General features: G+C 33.6%; 8 protein-coding genes and 1 non-coding gene across 9 annotated transcripts; 4 read left to right on the top strand and 5 right to left on the bottom strand.

The window, feature by feature from the left end:
• Nucleotides 1–789: 789 nt before the first annotated feature.
• Nucleotides 790–3,081, bottom strand: KABA2_04S13024 (uncharacterized protein; the record flags this gene model as incomplete). The annotated part of the gene is made up of 1 exon (XM_041550640.1): nt 790–3,081. The coding sequence occupies one exon, from the start codon at nt 3,079–3,081 to the stop codon at nt 790–792; it is 2,292 nt and encodes a 763-aa protein (XP_041406574.1).
• A 1,242-nt stretch (nt 3,082–4,323) lies between these two features.
• PEX1 (AAA family ATPase peroxin 1) lies at nt 4,324–7,503 on the bottom strand (the record flags this gene model as incomplete). Its single annotated transcript, XM_041550639.1, has 1 exon — nt 4,324–7,503. One exon carries the CDS (start codon nt 7,501–7,503, stop codon nt 4,324–4,326), a length of 3,180 nt encoding a protein of 1,059 aa, XP_041406573.1.
• A 290-nt stretch (nt 7,504–7,793) lies between these two features.
• APS2 (Aps2p) lies at nt 7,794–8,234 on the top strand (the record flags this gene model as incomplete). The annotated part of the gene is made up of 1 exon (XM_041550638.1): nt 7,794–8,234. One exon carries the CDS (start codon nt 7,794–7,796, stop codon nt 8,232–8,234), a length of 441 nt encoding a protein of 146 aa, XP_041406572.1.
• A 1,353-nt stretch (nt 8,235–9,587) lies between these two features.
• On the top strand, nt 9,588–9,673 carry KABA2_04S12958. The gene is given in 2 exon segments: nt 9,588–9,627; nt 9,637–9,673. It is a non-coding gene; the product is annotated as a tRNA-Tyr (tRNA).
• A 385-nt stretch (nt 9,674–10,058) lies between these two features.
• On the bottom strand, nt 10,059–10,754 carry KABA2_04S12936 (uncharacterized protein; the record flags this gene model as incomplete). The annotated part of the gene is made up of 1 exon (XM_041550637.1): nt 10,059–10,754. One exon carries the CDS (start codon nt 10,752–10,754, stop codon nt 10,059–10,061), a length of 696 nt encoding a protein of 231 aa, XP_041406571.1.
• Nucleotides 10,755–12,770: 2,016 nt separating this feature from the next.
• SUR7 (Sur7p) lies at nt 12,771–13,757 on the top strand (the record flags this gene model as incomplete). The annotated part of the gene is made up of 1 exon (XM_041550636.1): nt 12,771–13,757. The coding sequence occupies one exon, from the start codon at nt 12,771–12,773 to the stop codon at nt 13,755–13,757; it is 987 nt and encodes a 328-aa protein (XP_041406570.1).
• A 583-nt stretch (nt 13,758–14,340) lies between these two features.
• Nucleotides 14,341–15,405, bottom strand: KABA2_04S12892 (FluC/FEX family fluoride channel; the record flags this gene model as incomplete). Its single annotated transcript, XM_041550635.1, has 1 exon — nt 14,341–15,405. One exon carries the CDS (start codon nt 15,403–15,405, stop codon nt 14,341–14,343), a length of 1,065 nt encoding a protein of 354 aa, XP_041406569.1.
• Nucleotides 15,406–18,541: 3,136 nt separating this feature from the next.
• Nucleotides 18,542–19,882, top strand: GAL80 (transcription regulator GAL80; the record flags this gene model as incomplete). The annotated part of the gene is made up of 1 exon (XM_041550634.1): nt 18,542–19,882. One exon carries the CDS (start codon nt 18,542–18,544, stop codon nt 19,880–19,882), a length of 1,341 nt encoding a protein of 446 aa, XP_041406568.1.
• Nucleotides 19,883–20,104: 222 nt separating this feature from the next.
• Nucleotides 20,105–24,019, bottom strand: RSE1 (U2 snRNP complex subunit RSE1; the record flags this gene model as incomplete). Its single annotated transcript, XM_041550633.1, has 1 exon — nt 20,105–24,019. One exon carries the CDS (start codon nt 24,017–24,019, stop codon nt 20,105–20,107), a length of 3,915 nt encoding a protein of 1,304 aa, XP_041406567.1.
• Nucleotides 24,020–25,398: the final 1,379 nt, after the last annotated feature.

The following is a 25,398-nucleotide window of genomic DNA, read 5'->3' as shown; positions in this document are numbered from 1 at the left end:
GGGGGGGGGGGAGGATGGAGGGGAAGGTAGGAGGGGGTCAAGAAAGTGAATTGATAGCTCAAGTGCAGTATACTCGCGTAGACACCCGATTACTATCTGTGACTAGTAAAAATTTGCCAAGCTGCCACTTATCAAGTACCAAATACTATGCAAAACTTTAAACAGGGTTCTCCCTTCTTTTTTTATTTTAGCTTCTCCGTACTTTCTCTCCCAAGAGTTTCATTTTTTTGCCTGCTTTCACTTCCCAAGTTTCCTCGTTGACAGTGATATTTCTGTCTGCGCGTTTATATCCGCGTGCTGTTTGTTGTTGTTTTTGTTCCACGGAATTTGTTTTTGCTTTTGGAAGAAGGTCTGGGTCTCGTCTCAAATTTGGGCGGGATAGAATGTTCAATTATTTGTTTTTTAGTCACACTTTTTCTTTGGAGGAACGGCACCACGCACGACACGCGCTAACAAGTTCGTTCAGTGTTGATTTGTTCTCCTACTACAACCCAAACAAAATATATATATGACGTCTTTTTCAAGGTCGTACATAGTGCGAAGAAATGCACACACACACACACACACTCACTCACTCACTCACATATACAGAGGAAATCCGGTTGTTCATATATATGAGATCAATGGGCCAGACGACTTCACAAGATACACCACAGTAACAAGTTAACTCACCATTTCTCTCTCTATAAATAGAATTATCTATGGCAACAGAAGAGATAATTTGTTCTTATCGCTGTTCTCTAAATGATATTATAATATTAGTACGTACGTATATGAAAATGTTTAATTTTATTTACGAGATAAGTATGGTATTGAGCCTCCAGAAGACGTGACCAAAGGAGAATGATGTGAATGATATAATGAAGCAGATGACCTTGTTCTTGTACTCCCGCTGAAGCTTGTAGTTCGGTTATTCGTAACAGATGTATGATGATGTATTACTCTCTTACGTGTATGTATTGGCGATGTTGTGGGTGTCGGTGCTGGCGATGGAATAGAGTCCATAGCCACTTCGGTTGCTTTGGTAGGAGTCATGATCTTGCTATTAATAGTATTGTTGATTTCAATGTTATTATTGCTGTTGTTGTTGATGGTAGTGCTCGAAGTAGAGGATCTGGCTAGAACCTCTACTCCACTTAGTATCGTCTCTAACGGAGGCTTTTGCAATGACGATATAGGTATATCTTCATTTTGTTCTTGTACGACATCCATGTTTTGAACAATCATGTCCTCTTCTTCTGCTAACTCGTTCACTGGGGATAGATCCTCTTTGCCTCTTGGCTCTATCGAGCTCTCTTTCTTTGCATCGCTTTGTAATGATAACGGTGGTGATTGCGCCCGTCTCTTCTTATTGATAATCTCTTGTGGGTCCTTTGAAATATATTCCTCAATACCAAACGTTGTTGTATCGACACAAGTCGCAATGTTTTGAAACCATGGATCGTCCCATAATTCTTGCATCGTATATCTTGTATGCGGTTGAGGATCAGCTAATCTCCATGCGACACGAGACACTGCCGGATCCCTAAAGCCCTTCGCAAAATTATATTCAATACCGGGACCTTTCCTATAATAACTTACTTTATGTGTCAATTTCTCGATCGGTGTTCTGAAACTTGAATGATTATAATGAATATAGTTTTCATACCCGTTCACATAGTCTCTAAACCTAGAATCCTTATTACATGATTCAACAAACGGTATCATGTTATTCACTAATGTATACAAGAGAATCCCCAACGAATAACAATCCAATTTTAAAGGATCAAAGGCTAATTGCAATCTCTCTGGGTAATCCTTCTTACTATCCCACATCATGACCTCTGGCGATGTGTATGGTGGAGATCCAATCATACCTTTACAAAGTTTGATTGGTGTGGTAAAATCCTTTGGTGTTTCATGATACCAATTAGAGATACCAAAATCTGTAATTTTACATATCCCACCCGAACAAATCAAAACATTTTCAGGTTTTAAATCACGATGTGCAATACCATGATCATGCATAAATTTCACGCCATGACAAACTTGTTTAAAGATGCAATATTTTTCATTTAAGTCAACATTTCTCCATCCTGGTTTTGTTATTAGACTGAAAAGATCACATTGGCCTAATTCCATTACATAGCCCCAGCCACGTGCAATAAAAGTGGTTGTTGGAACTTTACATAAATCGTAAACTCCAATAATATGAACTCCATGAGGATCCTTATGTTTGTCAATAGAATTCAAATATTTGGCAATGATATATTCTTTAGAACATCTCTTATAATAAGCATCTTTATCCTCATTATAAATCATATTCAATTTCTTGAATGCATATATAGCAGAGTGGCTAGTGACTGTAGGAGTATTGGTTGTTGTATTTGTATTGCCATTTTGTGAAACAATGATTTTTTTCACTTCAGAAGTACCACCATTACCAATAACTTGATGATCTCCTTCAAATTTGAAATTATCTAAAAGATAAACACTCTCTTGTTGCATTTCTGTCGGTAAGAAATCATTAGGGTTTTCAATTGGTAATGGCAGGACACGAATTCTTGTAGAACCATCATGTAAATAGTAGGATGCATCACGAATACCACTACTATTACTATTAGTAGCGCCACCAGAGCTGCTATAATTATTGTTGTTGTTATTGTTGTAATTACTGGTCCGACTTGAACTATTTCTGGAATTACTATTGGTAGGTAGGTATGGTTGTGTACCATACGGATTATATACCATTGGTTTAGGTGATGTATCTACACTAGTCAATTTAGTTGATAATTGAGGAGAATCTGAATCAGAAGATGTTGCCGATGATGATGAAATTAATGATTTTGATTTTGAAGACGAAGACACCTTTTGACTATGTTGAAGAGTTCTCTTGGTAGAAGATAAATTCGAAGGAGCAGTGTTTCTCTTCAATAATTTTTTGGTTGCGTTTGATGGAATAATTTTTTTAGCGGAGTTTCTATGCATTGACTCATCGAAACTTTTACCATTATTTAATAATTTTTTACCTAATAATTTAAAAGTTGAAACAGAAGAAATCGATGAAGAAGATTCTGAATTTCTAGAAGATAATAAAGCCATATTGCGTTTGAAGTAATTATATCAATAGAGTTCTCTGGAAAATGCTTATTATTACTATTACTATTTTATTTTAGAATAATATCTTTGTTTAAAAATAAAATAAAATAAAAATGCTTTAGACTATATGTTCATAACCAATTGTGAAGATGAAAGTGGGAAAGTAAATAAATAAAAATAGTACAACGATGGGAAAGGGTAGTAATAATACAACGAGATTAGATATAATACTATATCTAAGTGGAATAATGAATGTTGTTATAAATATAACTTGGTACACATATGGTAACGTCTTATTACTAACAAATAACGAAGTTAATTAGTTGGAAAGAAAAAGAAGCAAAAAAATCCATTCAGTTTATATATAAATATTTACAATATTACTAAAAGCGTTAATAGAATGAGCTTGTAAATGATCAGCGAAGCACAACTATTAGTTATCTTAATTTATCAACCAATCGACCGATCTATCTATTTCTGCCCTTTCTTTCCCTTTCGCTGTCCTGTCTCTTCCCTGCCCCCAAACATATTATAAATTATTGCAATTATCAATAAAATTGCATGAAATGAACTGAAACTGAAAATTCACCTTTTTCGCTCACGCAATCTACGCGATCGTCATCACCATTTCATGAAATATCAAGAAATTTTTCAGCTGTTTTTCTGCATTTTATTCTTGCATGCTGCCTTTCTGGTGGCGATGAGCCCAAATCCAACTTGCAAACAAAGGAGACACAATTTATTTTATTTTATTATCTGAATTTGTCTTGTCTCTTATCTGGGCGAAGGGAGGGGAGCACGGAACACGGATCGGGAAGTGGAAGTGGAATCTGCGAGAGAGCGTGAAAGCGGCGGGGCGGTGGGTGGGTGGATAAAGGCGAATAGGAACAGCGACAAAGGGATAAAGGGAGTGTTGAAAGAGAGCCGTTGATTTAATTGACTGATAATGAATGGAAAGACAAAAACTGTGTGGGGTGTATTTTGACTGTTAGCGCTGACGTGTAGAGTGATTTCCTGGCAGCACGTGGCAGACCCGGGTGTGCGCGTCCATGACGTGTGTTCAGTGCATTGCTTTTTTGGAGCGTTTGGATATTGTTCCCTCGGATTTAGGATAAGGGTTTGGAAGTAGGGTTCGTGTGAGAACCCTTATTATGTCAGGGCTAGTTATAGAGTTTTTGGATAGATAGCAAGAACATCGTATTAAGCTCATGTATATACGTACAACTATTATCATATCCATATATACTATGCTAGAGTAAGTCTGGTGCCTGGGTTGTGATCTATTTCTCCATCATGTAATTCAGCGGGACGACTGTTACCTTGAAACTCACTATATATGACACTGAGTTTAGCACGTTCATGAGGTGAAATGGAAGCACGAGTCTCTTTGCAACATATCAATAAATCCTCTACAGTAATATCAAGTGGTGATGATGACGATGATGATGATGATGATAATGATGTAGCGCCTATACTACTATTGTTGTTGTTGTTGTCAGACGTATGTTTATCGTTGTCATTTCTACTCTGTGATGACTGCAAAATTATGTTCTTCATCGTTATCTCATCAAGTTCATTGGAATCGTCATTCTCTGGTGAAAGAACCGTATATTCTTCTGACATATCGTTGGTCTGTACAGTATTTCCTTTGGCACTTAGTGATGAAAGTTGACGATGTACTGCACGTAAATAGGCATTGTAATAAAGTCCCTGTAGATCTGCTCCACTATAACCATCTGTAAGTTCCCCTATGTGTTTCAAATCATCAAGAGAAACTTTATTTAAGATCTCTTCACCAAGTAACCTTTTCAATATATCAATTCTTGCATCAAAATCAGGCACATCACAAAAAACACTCTTATCCAATCTACCTGGTCTTAACAGTGCCGGATCGATTAAATCAGGTCTACTCGTAGCAGCAACAACATACACACCCTCGAGTTGTTCTGCACCATCCATTTGTGTAAGTAGCTGATTCACTACACGATCCGTCACACCGGTGGAATCATGACCACGCTTTGTGGCGACAGAATCAAATTCATCGAAGAATAATACACAGGGTCTCAAGGATTGAGCTCTTTCAAATAGTTCACGCACATTTTGTTCACTGGCACCAATATATTTATTTAGAATCTCAGGTCCCTTGACAGGTAAGAAATTCAATCCACCACATTCGCGTGCAATTGCATTTGCTAATAAAGTCTTACCACAGCCTGGGTAGCCATAGATTAATAAACCAGAACGCAATCGTAAGGGAGAACGACTAAACACAGGGGCATACTTGACAGGCCACTCGAGTGTCTCCAATAGAATACGTTTGGCCTCTACAAGTCCTCCTATTTTGTTCCATGATTGCTCAGAACCTACTTGTTGTGGGTGAGAAGAGGAAGAGGCTTTATCTACCCCTTGTAAGAATACCGGAACAAAACCGTTATTAATCTCTTGGAATTGAGTAGTGTCCAAGACAGTTTGCTTCCCATTTAACATGACTCCACAGAGTAATCTCTCTACAAGATTCTTGATGTCTAAGATAGAATAACCTTCCATATCCATGCTCATATCATTGGTAGTAATATCTGAGGATAATTTAATCCCACGTTCTGGTAATAAGGAATCTAATAACATTTTACGAGCCCTTTTGGTTGGAGTTTTCAATGACCAAATTTTGCTTACAAAATGTTTTTCAAAGAGATAATTGTTCAATAGATCCTTACGTTTGGTCGAAAAAATAACCTTGATAGATCCTGCTTGTTTTGATGTAATACGTATAATTTCATGAAGCAGAAGTAATGTTAGTTTGTCCGACAAGCTATTCCCGTTACTACTAGTATTTCCTCCGCCACCAGTTCCATTTCCATTTCCTCTACTAAACAAAAATTCTGCATTGTCTAGAACCACCACACTTGGTTGATACCAATAAGACAGGCTTACTAACTGATTAGAGATAAATGTTTGCATCTTTTCGTAACTAAACATATCATTCAACGTCTCACAATCAAAAAATATGACATGCATTCCACTTGTTGATCTTAGAACCGAACTAACCTCTAGTAGAAGTGATGTTTTACCAACACCCAGAGAACCTTCGATGACAATAGCAGGACTTCCTACTACACGCCTGCGCAAGTAGGCAACGATTTTGTCAATTGTATCGTCCAGTTTCACAAAGGTAAAGGTGTCCTCAATTCTGCCGCTCTTCTGTTCTGGTCCAATCTTGGCAGAAACTTCACAATTATATCTTTTTTCAATAGAAAGCTCATTCTTGCTCAACTGTGTTAGATCAATATACTTAAGATGGGTACCGCCGCCGTTGAATACTTCTACCAAAGCTCTTTCTTTCCGGAACAATTGCATGTTTGTCAAATATTGTAATTTTAATATATTATCGATCGTGCACTCTATATCATCTCCTTCATCATTAAAAAAATGGAATATAATCCTTGAATCCGCTTGCGATACTTTATTTGGAGTCTCATAATTATTAACATACTCGACGTTGATTCGTGTGCCATTGTTTGGGATTTGTCCACGGCTGATACCTAAGGAATCCCAAACAGCATCACCCAATAAGATATGAGATGCAGGTAATTTATTCACTTGTTCAGTCTCTAATGGTAATATGCGAACAGCGACTCGTTTTGAGTATTTTAAAACTGACGTACTGTGCTCGCTTACTTTATGTGCATTAACTTGGGGAGATTCCTTCTCTATCTTATTCCCAATAATAGAGACATAGCCAAATTCACTTATTATTTCACCTTTATTCATGTACATATTTGTTCCTTTATCCAACACCAGACTCGAGTGTGAGTTAGTCTCCATATTCCAACATAGTAAACGTTTGCTAGAGAGAGTTACTGCTTCTGATTTTATGTTTAATTTTGTGCTTCGTAACTTATTCTCAATAGGTTCAACAATAATTAACGAACCGTCGCCAATCAAACCAACTTGGAGCTTCTTTGGGATCAATGTCTCAACTCGCAACCTGCATACATTATTTCCAACGTAACATACAAGGATTCCACCTAGGTTAACAATCTTTGTTTGATTCAGTATTTCTTCTTGCAAATAACTACTATGTTGTTCTGCGATTTCCCAGTCATCACTGCTCAAAGGTTTCACATGGACCTCGGACAATAACGAATTTAGAGCATCGAATTGTTCCACCTCAAATAAAATTGATTGATCAGTTGTAAACCCCAAGGTCTTACCCAAGACAGGGTTAATTTCAATGCATTTATCATTACTTGAATCAAAACCATCCCATGAAAAGTACCATTGCTCGTTTAATTTGAATCTAAATCTTTGAATTTCTACATGACTGGAGTATATGACATCGGCGACCCTACTTGGTAGCCTAATAAAATTCCCTGTCACCTCATTATTAAATTTGATAACAAATCTATTATTTTGTAAGATTGTCATTCTCTTGAAAGAAGATTTATATATCTCTAACCTCCTATTTAGGTTTAAGGTGTAAATCAGTTTTTGTTCCCTCCACTTCCTTTCTTCCTTAAAATCGATTTTCAAACATCTTTAATACTTTAGCCTTTGATTTTTTCAACGCAAACTTAAGAGATAAATTTGATCTACAGACACGCCCACTCATACAAAGAAACAGAGAGTTAAAACTAAGGTTAACCTTTAATTTTCGCTTTTAAGCTTGTAATAATAGATTGTAAAATTTAATAAAATAACGTTGGACTTTCATAAATATGGGTATTAGGTTTATACTATGTTTTAACAAACAAGGTGTTGTAAGACTTGTTCGTTGGTTCGCTACAAGTGACAATTCGACAGATCCACAGGATGAAATATCCCAAATATATCGATTAATATCAAGTAGGGACCACAAACATCAATGTAATTTCTTTGAATTGTCGGATGATACCAAATTGGTATATAAAAGATATGCAGGATTGTATTTTGTTATAGGAATAGATATAACTGACGAGGAACCGATCTATTTATCACATATCCATCTATTTGTCGAAGTTCTAGATGCCTTTTTTGGCAATGTTTGTGAATTGGATATAGTATTCAATTTCTATAAGGTGTACATGGTTATGGATGAAATGTTTTTGGGTGGAGAAATACAAGAGGTATCGAAAGACGTCTTATTGGAAAGATTGAGTACCACCGATAGATTAGAATAGAATAATGATTGAGATAAAACAGTTTAAAAAGGGAGTTTTAAGAATGAAATGTTAAGAGGTCGAGTTGTAAGTTCTTAGAGTCTATCCAATCAATATGACATTCTGAGATATATCGTAAATTATCCAAACCAGTAATATTTATTATAATGAAAGTTTAGAGAGGTACGGGTTGCATATTTATCATCAAAGAGACTCTGCATTCTAAATAATCCACCTCTGATCCTGATTCATCTATTTTATTCAGAAAGAAGCACAAATATCTGTTTTTAGAAATATTATTATCAGAGAATTAATTATATTATTCCAAGTGGAATAGGATAAAAAGGACTACTCTACGTTTTATGTTGTTTAGATTCATATTTTGTTAATCAATTATGCTGCCCACATAGCTTGATGCATATATGTATATATGTATATGCACCTATTCTTCATATATAATTACAGATATTTTATTTGTAAGTAGAGCTCTGGCGTTAATATCATATGTTTTATCCAGTATGCTGGAAAGAAGAATATGTGGTCCTTTTATACTTTTGGGAAAGGAAAACGGTGTACCAAATATTGATAATATTCTTAATAAACATAAAATAAATTTCAAGATTATACATTTGAATATCTATAACTATGCCCGACAATTTCAACTCGAATACTAATCGTATCATCTCGATTTCAAACTTACGTTTACATATTTTTCTTATAATTGTAAGTGGATTTTTTTTGTATTGTATATAATTTGTAGAACGAATAGAATCTAACTTCGAATGTAAGTTCAGAATTCTTTGTCTTTATATATTATTTATTTTATCGCTATTTCGTTTCTTTTTGTTACCTAAACGATTGTTGGTTAAACGATTGATCAGTAATGAAATTATTTTCTAAACGATTATGGCCTAAACGACTATTACATAATAAAATGTTTAGTTCTTATTAGGACATTTTAGATATCTTGATTCCACATAGTTTCTGTCAATCTCCTCGAGATATATCTGGGTATCTATCTATATAATTATATAATTATCTTGTGTACTATTTTATGTAATAGAACAACGAATAGAAATGACAATGTAGGGGGAACAAATACTACATTATGCAGTATATATCATTTGTTATTACATATACAACAGGGCAGCACACTCTAAACTCTACTTATATTAGCTACCTTCACCTTTAGATAGGTTAAGCTAATGTTAGCCTTTTTAGTGCTGCCGCTACATATTCAACAACTATGCACAAAAGATGAGCAGTTTAACAACAGAAACTCTGTTTAACGCAATAGACAAAATAAAAAATTTAGAAACTAAAATATTGAGTACCTCTTATATATAAATATTTTTTAAAAATTCAAAAATCTATCTCTAGGTAGCCAAGTTGGTTTAAGGCGCAAGACTGTAATTTTACAAGAAATCTTGAGATCGGGCGTTCGACTCGCCCCCTGGAGAATTTTTTTGGAAAATGTTAAGACGGTAATCGTATAAAATGATATACTTGGCGGCTATCTTGGTAACTCTCTCATAATTGGTTGTGATATTTAAGATAGGGTTATTCTTTCTATCCTAATGTTATTGAGGCAGTAATTTTTAAAATAAAATTATATTTAAAAGTTCAGTTTTTATATTTCTTAAACTGTTAAGGAGTCTGTGATTAATAATAGTAAATTTATATTGATATATATATGTATTGTAATTACCATTGATAAAAATGAATAAGCTATTCCTACCAAAATGTTAAACCACAGATATAATATAATCAAGCATAATTTAATGAAACGTTATAAATTAGAGTGATATATATCTATAAATATATATAAATATATATGTAATATTTTTAGTATTCCATCTGCTGATCCTGCAAGCGATGCTGTTGAGTATTTATCATTTCAATTTCTTCATTAGTTAAATCATACAGACTATATTGTGTATGAAATGTTTTGTTATTGTTTTCGTTAGTGTTGTCATTGACCATTTGGTTATATGATTGTATATTAGTGGAAGAAGATGACAAAGAGAGTGAATTATTAGTATTATTAGCATACCCATTATAGTAACCCATCACCATATATTCTTCAGCTTCAGAGTATATTTCATTATCATGATGTAATTGACTCCCTATATTATTATTCATATACTGCAGTTGCTGTTGCTGCTGTCCTATTTTTAACCATTCTATGTTAGTTGTATTAGCCGCAGGTGTTGTAGCAGGTGTTAATATGTTATTGAAATTATGGTTATGATTATTGTTATTGCTATTGTTATTCATGACTGCATCACATTGTATTCCATCATCTGTTTTCGTTATTTGATTATTTGATAAAGATGATAATACTGGAGATATAGGAAATTCTTCATCTTGACAATCCATAGGGTTTATCATTGTATTATAATTCTTTCCATAGCTACCGTTACTATTATTAGTATTATTGTATCTTATTCTTTTCCTTGGTAATTCAGGTGACGGTGCCTCTATTTCAAATTGATTATGAGATCTTTTAACGACGTTATGTGGTTCATAAAGCGAGAACATTCCTTTGTATGTAATTATGCGCGGTCTCTCTTGTTTGTTATTTTATTATGAGATAATGAGAGTATGTAATTGTGAGCTAAACAGACTATCGATATACTGGATGTCTTATTGTGATATATATATATATAGTTTTGTTCTAGAAATAAATGTTTTCAGTTGTTATTAGTACTATGTGCAAAAAAAAAGTAAAAAAAAATTAGCGCTTTTTTTCTTCTTTTACTTTTTTTCTTTTGTTTGAAAAGAGCTGTTAAGTAATATAATATTTGTAGTAGTAGTTTACGGTAAAAGAGAAGTTTATCTTTTTCTTGATGATTGAGAACGATATATATAAACAAAAAGTAATAATAATAATAATAACAATACGCGTGAAGCAGAAAAAAGCAGACTAAATTAAAAGGAATAGAGAGGGATGGAAAGATGTGATGCCAGGGAAGGGATAATAAAGATGACTATACCTTATAGAAGAAAGCAAGTATATGCTACTTGTCAAGTAGATGTTACTAGTCATATATATATAGATAGATAGATATATAATTATGTGTAACTCTGGAGTATATACTTAATATAGATGTAGATATTACTTTTACGAAATATGTTACCCTCTCGGCGGATATATTTCCAATGGAGGGAGACGAAAAAGGGAAATAGTCGATTGGCTCAATAAATTAACAACGATTACAAGAAACCTCAATCTTCAACACTACGTTGTACAAAAGAACGTTGTACTTTGCTTGTAAAGAACCATTACCTTCCACTCATACATATATATATATATATACAGCAAAGGCAAGAATAGAGGTACTGTATATTCCACCTCAATTCATGTGTCTTCATTTAAAGAAAGTTATGATGTAGCGAAAATGAACTTATTATAAGGATAATCACTTTTGATATGTACTCATTTTATTTAAGTTCCAGTTGTGTATTTGCTGATAAACTAAACTGATCCTCCAGTTAAATTGATTTAATAAAGAAATTCACATAGAGAGAGAATTATGAAAATATTACCCGGATAGTAGGGCTTAAATATGTAACCCACACACCACATACACACCCAACGTTAGGTCTTCAATGTCCCGATTGGGTAATTCCAAAATATAAAAAATCATTTTCTTTTTTTTTCATTCTATTTGAAGAATGCTGTCGTCCCTAGCTTAACTGCCGTACAGACATTTTTCATTGGCTCTGCAATTTAATGTTACTATCTACGAATTTCATGCTAAGCAAACAATGTGAGAGAGAGACACCTACAGACATCATTACAGTTCACTTTTGGAAACATCTAGAGACAGTGTATTTTTCTTAGGAGAAATCCCGTAATGACATTTGAAAATTACTACAGCCTTAACATCCCTTATGCTTGTTGTTGTTGTTTGTTATTGTTTGTTTTGATTTTTGAGGGGATGATATGAAATATTAAGGGAAAGAAGGAGAAGATGACGAACGATGAAAAGTTTATTGATGTCGTAAACATCGATGCACTTAGTATCGATGTTAAACATACTCAGGAAAAAATCAACCCTTGCATTTTTTATTATTATTAGAATTATCATATTTTCTCTTTCTCTCTTCTTTTCTATTTTACTTGGGGAGATGGCTAAAGGTTTCCTCTATTTGAACTTCATTCTTTCTCTTTTGAACTCCTCATTCGGAATTACATTTTGATAATTGAATTGTATCCTTTATTAAAAATCCTTTATTATTTTCTTTCTTCCCTTGATTCTGGACTCTGTACAGCAAATTGACTATAATAGGACTAAATCAACAAGAATTTTTACTATCCATTACCAAAGGAAATCTCATCTTATATATATATAAGTAAATCTACTACCCGATATAAGTTGATTGGTTAAATCTTTACATGAACCCTTTTTGAATAAAATTATTATTATTTAAGGCCTTTTCATCAATTTCAATTATAACTACAATAGTATAAACTATTTTTTCTTCTTCTGAGAATATACAATCATTCTAATTTAATTAACCACAATTTAACGATATCAGAGGTTAACAGCAATGAAATTTTCAGCAAAACTTATCTGGAAATTAGTAACATTACTATTTTTTGCAGGTAATGTTCTTTTACTTATCTTAATTATAATATCTGGTACTACTCAGCATTATCCGGTCAATAGATTTTATTGGGTAGAAGCTGACACAACTGGTATACCTAATGCATCGACTTTAACAAGGTGGACATTTTGGGGTGCATGTGATAGAGTCAATGACAAGACTGTTTGCAGTCAAAACTTATCTCCAGCATATCCAATTTCACCAGTAGATAATTTCAATACACATGAAAATGTTCCTCATAGATTCATTTCTGAAAGAGATGCTTATTATTACTTAAGTAGATTTGCATTTTGTTTCTTTTGGATTGCTTTAGCGTTTGTCGGTATCTCATTTATATTGTTTATTTTGACATGGGTTTCTGGGACGCTCTTACAAGTTGTATTTATTTTAATGGGATTTGGCTGTGTATTCAATGTTTGTGCCGTTGTGCTACAAACTGCCGTCACAGTCATGACAAAGAGTGCATTCCATGGGGATGATCGTCATTCAAAGATTGGTGCGTCATTAATGGGTATTGCATGGGCCAGTGTATTTGTATCGATTTGGGAATTTGTATCAGTTGCATTCTGGTATACATCTCGTAAATTGAGAGAATATTACGAGGGTAGCTCGTTAACAGAAAAGCATCATAACAACTTCTTCCATAGAGATAATGAGCCATTGAATGTTCCGGAACCATTGATGAGTCCGGATGCATATAGTCCAGTTCCTAATATCAACATGTCGAACGATAATAACGGACCTATGATTAATCCAAGTGGTGTAACCAACAATGAAACGTTAGGATCTCCAAATTTACCAATTGTACAAGAACCAATCACTACTCCACTACCGGCAGTTGTACCAGCAGAAGAAAGTAGGCATAAAGGTATCAATTTCTTCACAATTAGAAGGTCCCATAAACCAAACCCTGATGATGTTTCAGTTTAAACTGTTGAAATACCATGTTATCAGAATTCAAAAAGGACTAGAATTTTGTAGTGACACTTCGTTTTCTCCATTTTACTATTATTCATGAACTTTATTATACCCTATTATTTCTTCCTTTATCATAATATCTATTTTTTATTTTAGTTTTAGACCGTAGTGTTATTTACTACGTGTTGTAATCATCTGATACCCAATACCCTCCAAGTAATGTACCTTTAGGGTACATTCATTCACTCATTAATATAATTCTTAATTATTCATTACTTAACTCAACTAATTAATTAATTCATTTTCAATAATAAATATTCAAACAGAAAGTACCATAGTTGCAACCTGTACAGTGTAAATATTACAGTATCTATATTGTTTTATAGGGGGAGTATATACAATTATGAAGAAAATTTGTTGTATACTATATAGATCTTTTTATCTATAATGTATGTTTCTTAAATATGTTGATGCTATTGCATTAATAAAAAATGTGATAATTGACATGAAAACCTTTATAGTCTGGTTTAGGATTTTCCGCTCGAGAAAAAGTGACTAATGATAATAAAAGAAAAGAATAATTCAAAGCTTAACGTTAACAGTATGATTGTGTTAGGCCTTTTGTCCAGGCATACGAACCCAATGTAACCACTACTAAAACATACGATAGGATAATCGTCGATAAGTAATAGATAATGGTTCTTGGCAATGGTAATTTGTAAGCTTCATTAGCGAAAGTACTTAATGTACTTAAACTACCACAAAATCCACTCATAAACGCTGTAATAACACGACAAGCATTCTTTGTGTGGACTATCGGTAAGGGATTATCACGATGTAATTTCCCACGTATAACCATTGTGAGGACACTTAATACCAGAGTAGAAAAGACGTTACAAGCAAATGTGCCATAAAAAAAGTTATTACTTCTCGGATTTAACCATTTGGATACATAGAGTCTACCATATGCTCCGAATATACCAAATAAAGGTGGTAAAGTCCATTTGCCACGAGAATAATTATCGTAATAGGCTGCTAAAACTACAATAAGGATGATTAAAGGTACCGCAGCGACTATACTAGCAACATATACGGTCTTCATAATTTTATTCACCATTGGATGAGGTCTTTTCCTTATTGTTCTATTTTCTTTATCAAATATTTCTTCTTCAATTGTCGCTACTTTAATAACAATTTCTGTACCTAAATATCTACCAAAGATATATCCACACATTGAGATAGAAATATGTGTAATGACCACAGAGAGCCATTCCATAATACCATATGCTCTATTTGGCAATTTAGTATGATTTTTAAGATTTGATGCAGTTTGGCTTGAAGAATATTCAAAGACTTCAATCATCATAGTGGAAAAAGAAGAAAAAGATCCACAAAACCCTGTAGTCACTGCGGCAAACAGATTTGGATAATCCGTAAACCAACCTGTCTCAGCGTTCATAACTTGAAATAAACCCATTAGGAGACAACCGCCACAATTACTCCAGAGTACTGTACCGGAACTAATATATGATGGAGAATATGTCGATAGAGCTGTGACTGCTTCACGACCGTAGTTACCAAGAATTGCGCAAGTTATCATCGCTAAATGGAAATGAGCAAACTTCCTTACATTTTCATTCAATAGGAAAGTCCACTTCATATTATTAATAATAAATAAAAACAATGAAAAGGAAATTAGCAAAGTATATGTAAAAGGACTGTAATTAAATGCGATAACCTAATGGATGGTCTTATTATTGGGTATAGTTGAAAAAATACCTAAAATGCAATAAAAAAAGTGAATAAAATGTCATGTACAGTTGTTATATGAGTTGTACAGCAACCCTTTTAATGTTCTGTTAAGCTTCGAAAAGATAAACATATATATTTATATGTATAAAATGTAAATATTAACTTCTAATTGGGTATATAAAACATAATGACTATAAAATTTCTTGAGCGTATGATTTGTTGAGTCAGAAGGATTTGGCCTGTTCAATGAGATAATCAAACTAATTGTTTACTATTAGGCTCACTGCGGAAAATATCGCAGTAAAAAGAAAATAAATAAGAAACAGTCCCTTCATGCAGCAGAGAATAACATATTTTAGGGCTTGCTTCCTTCGTGTACCATGATAATTACAGAGTTAGGGTTTTACTATAGGTATCAATAGTTATCTCGTTAGCACTCGATAAAAACAGGGGAGAAGGTCAAGAGAGCTAAAGGTAGACAAACGTTTGAGAAAGATACAAAAATATAATTTGAACAAATGCTATCTATTAATCTCTAGATATAGCGTTAATGCCCTCTCAGGTGTAGCGAATAAAGTGTGCTCTGCGGTAATTAGCATATGAAGTGATTCTTCAATCTATTATCGCTATGATTTGTACAGGAAAATTATGTCATATGCATTCTTGAGGAAAGTATCGTAGGTAGTTTTATCATGGGATAGTTAATTATATAATTCAAGGTATGCACTTAATAAAGTGGCAGAAATATCCTCATTCACTTTCTTTTCTTTGCCAATTGATTGGGTAAGTAATATTTACCTGCTCAATTCACCAGAAAAACTGTGTGCAGAACCAATTTGGGTAACGAAAGGATAAAATCTTTGGAACTTTCCTTTTTTTGGCTATCTGAGAGACTTCTCCGCAATATTGCAGACACAATTTTGATCTGCTAAAACTACAACCCAAGAAGTTAACTTAATAAGGAACCTCCTCGGTGAATCTCTACTTATTAGCATAACAGGCATTCTTTCTATCAATGAAAACTGTAAAGCAACAATCATATAGCACGGTTGCTTAGGGTTTCTTATATGTCACATCATTCCACAAACTCCTCAATTACTACTACATATATAGAGGAGAATTAACTCTACGTAATTCTAATCAGGATTATTCTCTTACGGGAGTTTTAAAAATATATATTTAGGCGTAATATTGTGGCTTTATATCTCTATGTTTTCAATTGAACTCACCAAGACAGGGATCTGTTTCTTTTTTAGCAAAATAGTGTCATTTCAAATTCACGAAGTTACAAGATATTATTGCTTTCAAGAATTGAGATAGCCATATCTCTATTATTTCTACTATTTAGTGGTTGTTTTTTATTATTGTATCTTACTTAAAATTGTGTCACTGTTGCTCACAACGAGAAACTAACAGACATAATGTTATGAATATACCTATACGGTACTGGGATTAAGCCGAAAATTCAGCTCAATTTATATTCCCCGTAACAATTTCTTCCTTCAAATTAACCTTGAAAATGATGTTTCTTATTACTCAACCTAATATGAAAAGATAAATACTACAGCGGAGGAACAAAAATCCTGGGTAAGAAAGAAACACGAAGTGTCTTATTTAATTATTTCATGAACAAAAATCTTGCACACTTCTCCCGGACATCTCTCCTCCATAGGTCAAGATTCTGACTATTAAGTCTAGAAGCTGAAAAGTTGATGGGCTCTAAATCTTGTGCACATAAAACCGATTCGGTAACTATTCATGCACCCCGCAGTTCGCCGAAAACCCTCTTCTAAACTATCAAAACAAGGTCAAATAAGTATTACAAATAGTTATTAATATAATTCCTTCTACGAGGGTACTGTTCAGTTGTTGATGTTTTATTAAAAACAACGTTACTTTTTTCTTCTGTTTTCCCTCATAAACAAGATCATCATTTCGCAATGCTTACCGACCTCCTTCAGCTAATAGTGTTTCCTAGAAGGTTAACGTATATCTTTACGCAAAAGGAGACAGCAAAGGTGGGGGTCCGCAGGAAACAGGGGCTGTCCCGTGAATAATTTGAAGTAATAACAGAAGACAGTCTGTTACCTCTCCTTCCCAAAGTTGTAGTTGAATCAAGCAGCAAGCTAACAAAATTGAACTGGACTTACTTCATACTTATTTGCCAACAAATAAGTATAACCGTCGGGCCACTCTACCCCGAATTCAAAAACAAGCTAACATAAGACAGAGAGAAAGCGGGAAAAACAAAAGTTTTTTCTTCTTCCCATCGAAAATCATGGATAGAGAGAGGGCCTCTGGCAAGCATTACTTAGTTGATCTTGTTGAAACCTTTATACAAAAGACGTTTTCTAATAGTGTGGTTTCTTGAAACCATTGTAGTTACTGGATAATGGAATAGCTGTGGACAAAAAATATAATACACCATACAGAATGAACTGAGAGGATATTAGGAAACAGTATTATTCCTTTCCTTTTCTTTCTATCTATTTTTTTTAACAAATTAAAATGAAATAAAAAGAAAAAATGAACTGTAATTCTACGTCCATAAATCTTTATCTTCCTTCATATATATTAATTAATTACTGTTGTACTCTCGCAGTAATCGTAGATGTTCAAACCAAGGTTCTTAGAAAATATTAACATTTATAATATATATACCAGTTTTACTCTCCGATAAGTTATAATCGCCCTCTACTTAACTGTCATATACATAAAACATATTTTTTCAAAGAAATTTCAAGTTCAGTTATCAACATTATTTTTTGATCTTCTTTTTGGAAAAAAAACTACACTTTTCTGTCAAACATTTAATTAATTAATCGAGGAATAAAGATACCAATAAGTCAAAACTTTCTATTCTGTTTTTTGTTTATTTATTCGAGTTCTAGAAAATAAGTTCCTTGTTTACGTTGAATTTGAAAAACATCTTATTTTATAATACTGAAGACATACTATCTCATACAAGCAAGATTCGATAAACCATTTCTCTCTATTTCTCTCCCTCTCTCTTTATAGAACTGAGAATACCATATTACAACAGGATGGACTACAATAAAAGATCGTCTGTTTCTACAGTACCGAATTCAGCACCGTTGAAAGTCGGATTCATAGGACTGTCTCATCAAAAAGGATGGGCTGTAAAGACTCACTATCCAGCCATTCTACAGTTATCTTCACAATATCAAATTACTGCGTTGTATAACCCTCAGTTAGAGATAGCTTTAGAGACCATCAAAGAACTTAAATTGGCTAATGCAACGGCATTCCCAACTTTGGAATCCTTTGCCTCTACAGCCATAGTTGATATGATTGTGATTTCTATTCAAACATCATACCATTACTCGGTAATCCTGCCGTTATTGGAGTATTCAAAGAGTAACCCAAATCTGAAATATTTGTTTTTAGAATGGGCTATGGCTTGCAATCTCGATCAAGCTGAACAGATATATAAAGCTGCTGCAGCTCGTGGATTACAAACAATTGTTTCATTACAAGGGCGTAAATCGCCTTATATTTTACGTGCTAAAGAGTTGATTTCACAAGGACATATTGGTGAGATAAATTCAATTGAATTAACAGGAAATGGTGGTTGGTATGGGTATGATAGACCAATGAAATCACCAAATTATATATATGAAATGGGGAACGGGAATGATTTGGTCACAAATACATTTGGTCATACTATTGATATTTTACAATATATGACAGGATCATATTTTAATCAAATTAATAGCATGGTATTTAATAATATCCCGGAACAGGACGTTGTCGATGATCGTGGCCAAAAGACAGGGCAAAAAGTGAAAAAAAGTGTGCCGGACCATTTATTATTTCAAGGTACTCTAATGAGAGGTAATGTACCTGTATCATGTAGCATTAAAGGTGGTAAACCAACAAAAAAATTTACTAAAAATTTAGTTATTGATATTCACGGTACAAAAGGTGATATTAAATTAGAAGGTGACGCAGGATTTGCAGAAATTTCTAACCTAGTGTTGTATTATAGTGGTACAAGGGCTAATGATGTACCGGTCGCAAACAACAGCAATGATAATAAATATGGGACACAACCAAAAAATGATATGAATATGTATGATGCAGGAAAAGAAATTATGGAAGTTTATCATTTAACAAATTATAATGCAGTATTAGGTAATATATTTCGCCTTTATGAAAGTATAGCAGATTTCCATTACAATACGAAGAAGATTCCAAGTTTACCCTCTCAATTCTTATTACAAGGTTTTGAATTTGAGGGATTCCCAACTTTTATGGATGCATTAATAATTCACAGATTAGTTGATAGTGTATACCAAAGTCATCTATTAGGGTCCACATTGGATGTAACGAAAATATCACAATTACCAAGCTTCAATTCATAGTCATCTGAAAATTTCCTCCTTAACGAAAAAAATAATATAGAAATAACCCCATACGAGAACAAAATCTCTCTTTAATAATATACCATTTAATTAATTTTTTAAACATGAATCTTTCAAAAGGAAATAATATAGAATCATTCCTGATGTATAATATTCGTGTACTTACGTAATGCTAATGATAATAAATACAATTATAAACATTATTTGAAATGTCAATGAGCTTTAGATATAACTAGTTCTAATCTCGTTTATTGCTTTAAGAATGTCATTATGGGTTATATTACCACTTGAAAGCTTTTTGCAAATAACGTTCTGCTCCAAACTTGGTAGCTTTTGGTACGTTTCACACAGATCCCCATCTATAATATTTCTCACGGGTGCGTAATAGCCCCTGTATACACTGTGGTCTCTTCCTACTAGTGAATAACGACCCTCAAGGGGTTCTTCTTTAATTTTCCTATCTTTAATAAGTTGTAAGTCTTCCATATTTGTCGTGTTCAAATTTGTGGAGTCTTCATCCTTTTCATTGGTATTCATAAAGGTTGTCATATTCGTCTCCAAATCAGTAATGTTATCTTCTAGTTTTTTCAATAGCATTACTTCATTTTTAGAAATTATTGGAACAAGGACACCGACAGTTCCTTGTAATCCTGTATAAAGAATACAGTCCCTTCCTGAAAGGTGTATGTTTGGAATAACAAAGATATTTAATATAATGTCATTGACGTAATAGTGATTCAGTAACTGAAACTTGTAAGGAGTCTCCATTAGATTTCCACTCAATTTTTTATCCTTTGTGTTTGTGAGTATCGATTCTGTGTCATCACTTTGTGCTTCTTGAGGTATTCTAAGTGTCCAAATATTTCCAAATCTATCACCCCCAATCACTGTAAATGGGTCCAAAAATTTAATAGTAGTAACATGTCTCTTGGTTATATCACTCACGAGAGGTATAAATTGGTTTTCAAAAAATTGATATATGGTTACCGATTCATGTATATCTGCTACTGCTATTCTCCTATTCTTCCAGTTAATCAGCTTTACAATTTTTGTCGTCGATGGCGTCGTATTACTTATTGATTTCTTTAAAAGTTGTTTTTTACCTAAGGTGTATAATATCAATTTGCCATGTACTGGAACCAATACCATATTATTAAATGCGCAAAATGTATTGATACGATCGTCCACATTGGTTTCATGCATTAATTGAACTTCAAAAGAGGATTTTTTAATTAAAATTTCAAAACACAATAACTTATTATCTCGTGATGAAAGAATTAAATGATAATTGTTCCCTTTTGAGAAATTGATCAGATTTGCTGATAGACAGGACATATTTGGAAGAATTTGAAAATTGCGTCTGGTACCATCTTCTTCAATAAATTCCAAAAATCTCTTATCTGAATCTGTTATGGATATTCTACATTGTCCGTTGCCATCAATTAAGTTATCGATGAATATGGTATAAGAATTGAATGGCAGGATGCTTTTGTTTCTATATTTTTGAATATCAACATGTGATTCGTCATCATCCTCTTCGTCATCATCAGAATCGGAACTATCCTCTCGAGATTCTTCTGAATTCTGTTGCTTTTCGTTGTTATCAAGTGATAACGGTATCTCCTCTAAATTAAACCATTTATCATTAAAGATAAAATCTTTGAATTGTCCAATAATTAATTTACCTGATTTTGAAAGAGAACAACAGCCGTTAAATTTCAACGTTTCTGTTGTGATCTCTGAGATTGTGGTTAAGGATTTAATTTCCTTTGGGAATGAAACAGGTCTGATGTAAAAAACATCGTTCTGTTGATAGCTTGCCCAAGTAGAGTCCGAGGTCGCTAATATACAAGCCGATAATTCTTGTTCTTTCTCTTCATCTTGTTCTTCTTTTGAATTTGAACGCTCAATAGATTCTTGGCCATCTTTTTTCTCTTCCTCTTCCCCTTCCTCTTCCTCTTCGTCGTCTTCGCTATCAGTTAATGATAATGCAGTTCTCTTAATAAGTGATAAAGATACTTTTTTTACACCCAAATATTTATTCCAGACATCTGTGATTATGCCGGTGGCAGTTTGTTTCCCTCCTGTATCCATAATTCTTGATCTGGCGTAGACACCATTGTTTAATCCTACATGAATAAATCCTGGTGTGTATAATACAGCGTTCGCAACATCTGTCAATTTCTGGAAAGAAACAATTTCCAAGAAATTGTCATCTTCGTCTTCATCTTCATTACTTGAAGATTCATGACTTAAAGATATAACGTTAATTAGTTTATCGTCAGTTGCCACAATTAGGAATTTGCAACGTTCCAAGGGTTTCTTCGGATTATAATACATCGCCAGACTTGTAATTCTTGTTGAAATTGATAGCCTTTTTGTGGATTCAATTAAACTTCCATTATCCTGGATCTCTAAATAAACAATATCATTATTGGATAAAGCAAGGACTAATTGAGTTGGCGTAGAGTCTGCTGCTACAATTGTTATACCTGCTGGTGGGAACCAATTCAATTTTTGTTTGTAGACGTCCTTGATTGATATTTGGATGCACCTATTATTACATACTTGAATAATAGTAGCAGCTAACATTGAATTCATATGAATTGTTTTATCATTTTTTAATAAGAAGGTATCCTTATCAGGTAATTTTAGATCCTTAATCGAATCATTTTCTATCTGTAAAAAAGTTGTTGTATTTTCAAATCCTAATACCAATAAATGATGATAATTATCATTTGTTACATTATATTTCAAAGTCCAAATATTTTGAGGGTTTGGTGGTAAATTTGAGGAAGTTAAATTAATAAAATTAATTGAACTTGAAAGTACACGTAATGAAGTATCTGTGGATCTTGTTAAGATATCAGAAGAAGTGGGTATATTAACAGAACTTATCAAAGATGTATCTATTAATGGGTTTAATGTTTGTAAATTATCTATACGAGATAGATTTGTTAAAGATTCATGTTTCTTAAAAGATCTTTCCAATTGAAAATTTTCTGATCCCAGGGAATTGAATTGAAATAACCAGTTATCATTAAATTCAGAATTTGCAAACATATAACCATTATTAAAAATATGTAAAGAATTGGCAGGTGGGATGGTATCGAAATATGACATTGAAACTTGTAAAACGTTTGTTTGAGAAGAGTTTAAATTCTTATGCAATTGTAATTTAAGTAAATCACCTTTATTAGTTTGTAATAAGATGAAAAATGATTTGTTTTTAATAATTTGAATATCTGCCGCGATAATATTAATTGGATTAGTATCACCATTTGGATGAGGCAATGGGATCTCTACAGTATAAAGACCATTCATATCTTTAATAATCAAATGATTTGAAAACCCGACGATTACAAAAGGATTTGTTGCTTCAATTTCGTCATTAAATGATTCTATGATATCGAATTTTGATAAATCAGGCAAAGCTAATAAAAAATTAGGATCCTTCTTTTTAAAAGGATAAGTCTTTCCTTTAATGACATGATTCAAATTTAAATCCAATGAATAAAACGTTAAATGTGGTACTGGTAAGTATTCCAATGCAGCAAAAGTTGGATTATCATATACTTGGCCAGAACATCCAACGATACTTAATGTGATTGAGCCTGGTCTAATGACCTCCACGGGGGAAGATAATGGCGAATTACTAGTATGATTAATCGTGTACATATACCCGAATTTCTCTAAGGATGATATAAATATGCATCTACCTAAAGGATCTACTGCGCTTAATGACAAAGGAGCAGTTCTTCTCATCGATGATCTTGTTAACGGTTCGATTGATATCGGTTTCAGTGTATTAGAGATTGTATCATATTGTAGAAGAGTGACATTACCAGAATCTGTCAGCAAAAGAATCTTAGACAAAGTATTGTTGGAACTGTTAGTGTTACTATTGGGAATTGTGCATATGGATGTGATTGTAGAATCGATCTTATCTATAGTTACCACTGGACGATGATGTAGGTCTCCTTCTGATAAATCATATATTTCAATAGAGTTTTCTGTAGCTAAACATACTTGATGGCTTCCTTGTAATGTGAAACTTCCTGAACATGCGTGTGTATAGTTTGATTGTTTACGCAATGTAAGGTTATATAAATATGGTTCATCGTCATTAATAATCATTCTAAATTTAAAAAAAGAGTTGTGTATATTTCTTTTTACTGCTTATATATATCCAACACCGAAGAAAATAAACTGCTGACCCCCTATTCTTTGTTGAAATAGCCGCCATCATATCTTCGTATCCAGCCCCCCATCGAGTATCGCCATTATTATTATTACAATATTACTGTAAAACTATTTACCGCTTTCTCTCTCTTTCGCACTTAGAGAGAAAACCCATTCAAAAAAAAAAAAGAACCTCGTAGACACACCCATACACCGCCACTAACACCAGCCTTACCCGGAACCAATACACGTGACCCTGCACTACTTGAAATATAATATCTTGTAGTGATACAAGATATGATTATACTAGATATCACTACTCACATAATCATCTCTTTTTCCACCCCCACTACCCACCGATACCACATGCACGCTCACACGGTCGATCACCCTCCCTCCTTTATCAACACAAAGTACGAATTCTTACTAATAGCCGTCGATGACAAATAATCGTACTCATTACTAATAAAAAAAAAACAGTAATGTCACGCCAAAGGGGAGATCATCTATCAGCATCTCTACTGTATTGTGTTGTATGTCACGATCCTCTCTAAGGAAATAAGGAAATCGTTATATACATGTAACAGTAAGGTGAACGGCAGCCACATGCCCACCACTACAACACCGCACCCCGCAATATTCTATCAAATTCTTCTCGCTTCTTTCTCCCCTCCCCTCCTCCTCCCCCCCTTCGCTTCCCATCGCTTCGCTTCCTCTGCTCACCCCCACCCCGCAAACAAACAAACAACTCAACGGACAAGCCGACGGGCAGCTCACACTGCAAAAAACACAAAAAACACAAAATTTGTTTGCAACCGCGGAAATATCTCTGTTGCACCAACAAACTCCTACAGAAAGAAGGCAGGAAAGACAAAATAAAATTGAATAAAAAAAGTGGCGGGCATAATAATACTATTACTGCTGCTACCATCACCATCACCGCTGATTACTACTGCTACTGCTACAAGGCAAATTGAATACTGACGATTATTATCCGTCCTGTCTATTTTATTTTGTTTTGTTACTCGGGCAATTCCCCCATTACTGCCTCTCTCTCTGCCCTCTCCAGCTTAATAAAAAGTGGAACCGGAACTGAAAGAGAAAAAATTTGCCACCCCTGCCCCGCCATGGACTCACTAGACGGACGTGTTATTATAATAATCAAAACTTAACTCATACTAACTTATACATATATATAGATATATATATATATGTAAGGATATTCCTTCCCTTTTCATTATGTAATTAATTTATAATAACAGAAAATAACAGAAAATATTTCATTATTAAAATATAAATATAAATACTACTCTATTTTTTTATTCATTTAATAG

This window comes from Maudiozyma barnettii, assembly GCF_903064755.1.
Source record: "Maudiozyma barnettii strain CLIB 1767 genome assembly, contig: KABA2_04, whole genome shotgun sequence".
Classification (NCBI taxonomy): Eukaryota; Fungi; Ascomycota; class Saccharomycetes; order Saccharomycetales; family Saccharomycetaceae; genus Maudiozyma; species Maudiozyma barnettii.
Note: the sequence above shows the minus strand (reverse complement) of the source record. Positions and strands in the feature narration are given on the sequence as shown.